Raw genomic sequence first — 1961 nt, 5'->3', positions numbered from 1 at the left:
CAATTATGATGGATGGTACCGATAATTCGTTTCACTAAAAATTCATTGCCATACCAGGCATTGAATCTTTGCCAGATACCTGCCTGCTCAAACAGACTGTCAAGAGATATGAATCTAGAAATTAACTCTCTATGTTCTAGTTTGCGTCGTCTAATCCGCGGGCTCCCATGTCTTTTCCTTTGATCACGCATTGGAGATGAAGATGTATTTACGAAATGAAAAATAGTCAATAGCAGACAAACAATACTCTCCTTATAAAAGAAGACGTTCCTCTTGGAACTTCTCACAACACACTTCTCTCAACCTACAATCAGTAATTACCAGCTACCATGGAGTTTTACTTGAAGACCTACGTTTCTCTGATTTTATTATTTCTCCCAACGTCACTGTGTAGGTTTTCATATTTAGAATATCTGTTTGTTGGAAATGTTTATCTTGTCAGACGGAACTATAAATATCATTTTGTCACATTTTTTTGTTATTTCGGTTTCCTACATTGTTTGGCGACCGCTCATTATTACTTGTAAATTGTTATGTGAAGGTGGTAACGGCAAACTATTGAGGGAATACATAGGCGCCGAAGGCCTCAACGTCAAATTCTCCGATGTGCCGATCAATGAGAATATTGAGGTCCATTTTATTCTGTCCTTTGCCATCGACTACACCAACTCTGCTTGCTCTCCCTCCCCAACAAACGGCAATTTCAACGTCTTCTGGGACACCCAAAATCTGAGCCCTGCGGACGTGTTGGAGATTAAGTCGAAGCATAAAAATGTCAAGTTTGCTGTCAGCTTAGGCGGTGACAAGGTAGGAGAGGATCACACCGATGTACAGTTCAACACATCGTCTGTGTCATCATGGACTAGCAACGCCGTTTCTTCTCTCACTAAGATAATCAAGCAATACCATCTTGATGGCATCGACATCGACTACGAGCATTTTGATCATTCCGATCCCAATACATTTGCTAAGTGCGTTGGGGAATTAATCCTTCAGCTGAAGCAGCAAAAGGTCATCTCCATGGCATCGATTGCTCCGTTTGAAGATGAAGGCCCAGTGCAGTCTCATTATAAGGCAGTGTGGAGGAAATATGGTCAATTCATAGACTACGTGAATTTTCAGTTCTATGCCTACGATAGGAGTACCTCTGTCAACCAATTTCTCAAGTATTTCGATACTCAAGCCTCTAATTACAAGGGCGGGAAATTATTGAGCAGCTTCACTACAGATAGCGGCTCAGGTGGCCTTAAACCAGATAAGGGATTCTTTGACGCGTGCAAAGAGCTGAAGAAAAGAGGGAAGCTTGAGGGTATATTCATCTGGTCTGCTGACGACTCCAAAAATTATGACTTCAAGTATGAAGTGGAAGCTCAAGCAATATTGGCCTCCGCCTGATAACCCCGAAATGCAAAATTTAGTCCGAGGTGAATCCATAAATCAACCAAGGAAAGCATCAAATAAAGAAGAGCTTAAAGTAGGATAAATTTACATTACAAATTCAATTTATTTAGTAAAACTCAATTACAACTCTATATCAGTTATTTGTTTAGCTCATCAACAATTTTTTTATTGAAGCAATCATTACTCTGAGAAAATCTTGTAAATGTTTTGTTTTACAAAATGCTTAAAATTTGGATACATGCTTATATATTTCCTTAATATTCATTCTCACTTCTTTCATTCAAACTCTTACTAATACTGTTTGAATTTAATTTCATCACCAGCTCCCTGACGTAGTTAATCTTATGCTTCAAACCCTAGTACGTGAACTTTCTTGTCACTATGAACGTCATTCTCATCGTTCTGTTTTGTTTAATTTTGCTAAATATCATGGAGCGAAACGAGCTGTACTGAAGACCTACTAACTCTTGGAATAAACGCTTGTTAATTTCTCCCACAACTTCTCATTAAATAGGGAATATTGTCAAATCATTGTTTGATTAGTGTTTTTGTTTAGCATT

At 38.4% G+C, this 1961-nt stretch overlaps 1 protein-coding gene across 1 annotated transcript; it reads left to right on the top strand.

Annotated features, from left to right (window-relative positions):
- The first annotated feature begins 426 nt into the window (after positions 1-426).
- LOC131034166 (chitinase 2-like) lies at positions 427-1395 on the top strand. Its single transcript, XM_057965555.2, has one exon. It carries the CDS (start codon positions 427-429, stop codon positions 1393-1395), a length of 969 nt encoding a protein of 322 aa, XP_057821538.2.
- The last annotated feature ends 566 nt before the right edge of the window (positions 1396-1961 follow it).

This window comes from Cryptomeria japonica, chromosome 1 (assembly GCF_030272615.1).
Source record: "Cryptomeria japonica chromosome 1, Sugi_1.0, whole genome shotgun sequence".
NCBI lineage: Eukaryota > Viridiplantae > Streptophyta > Pinopsida > Cupressales > Cupressaceae > Cryptomeria > Cryptomeria japonica.
Note: the sequence above shows the minus strand (reverse complement) of the source record. Positions and strands in the feature narration are given on the sequence as shown.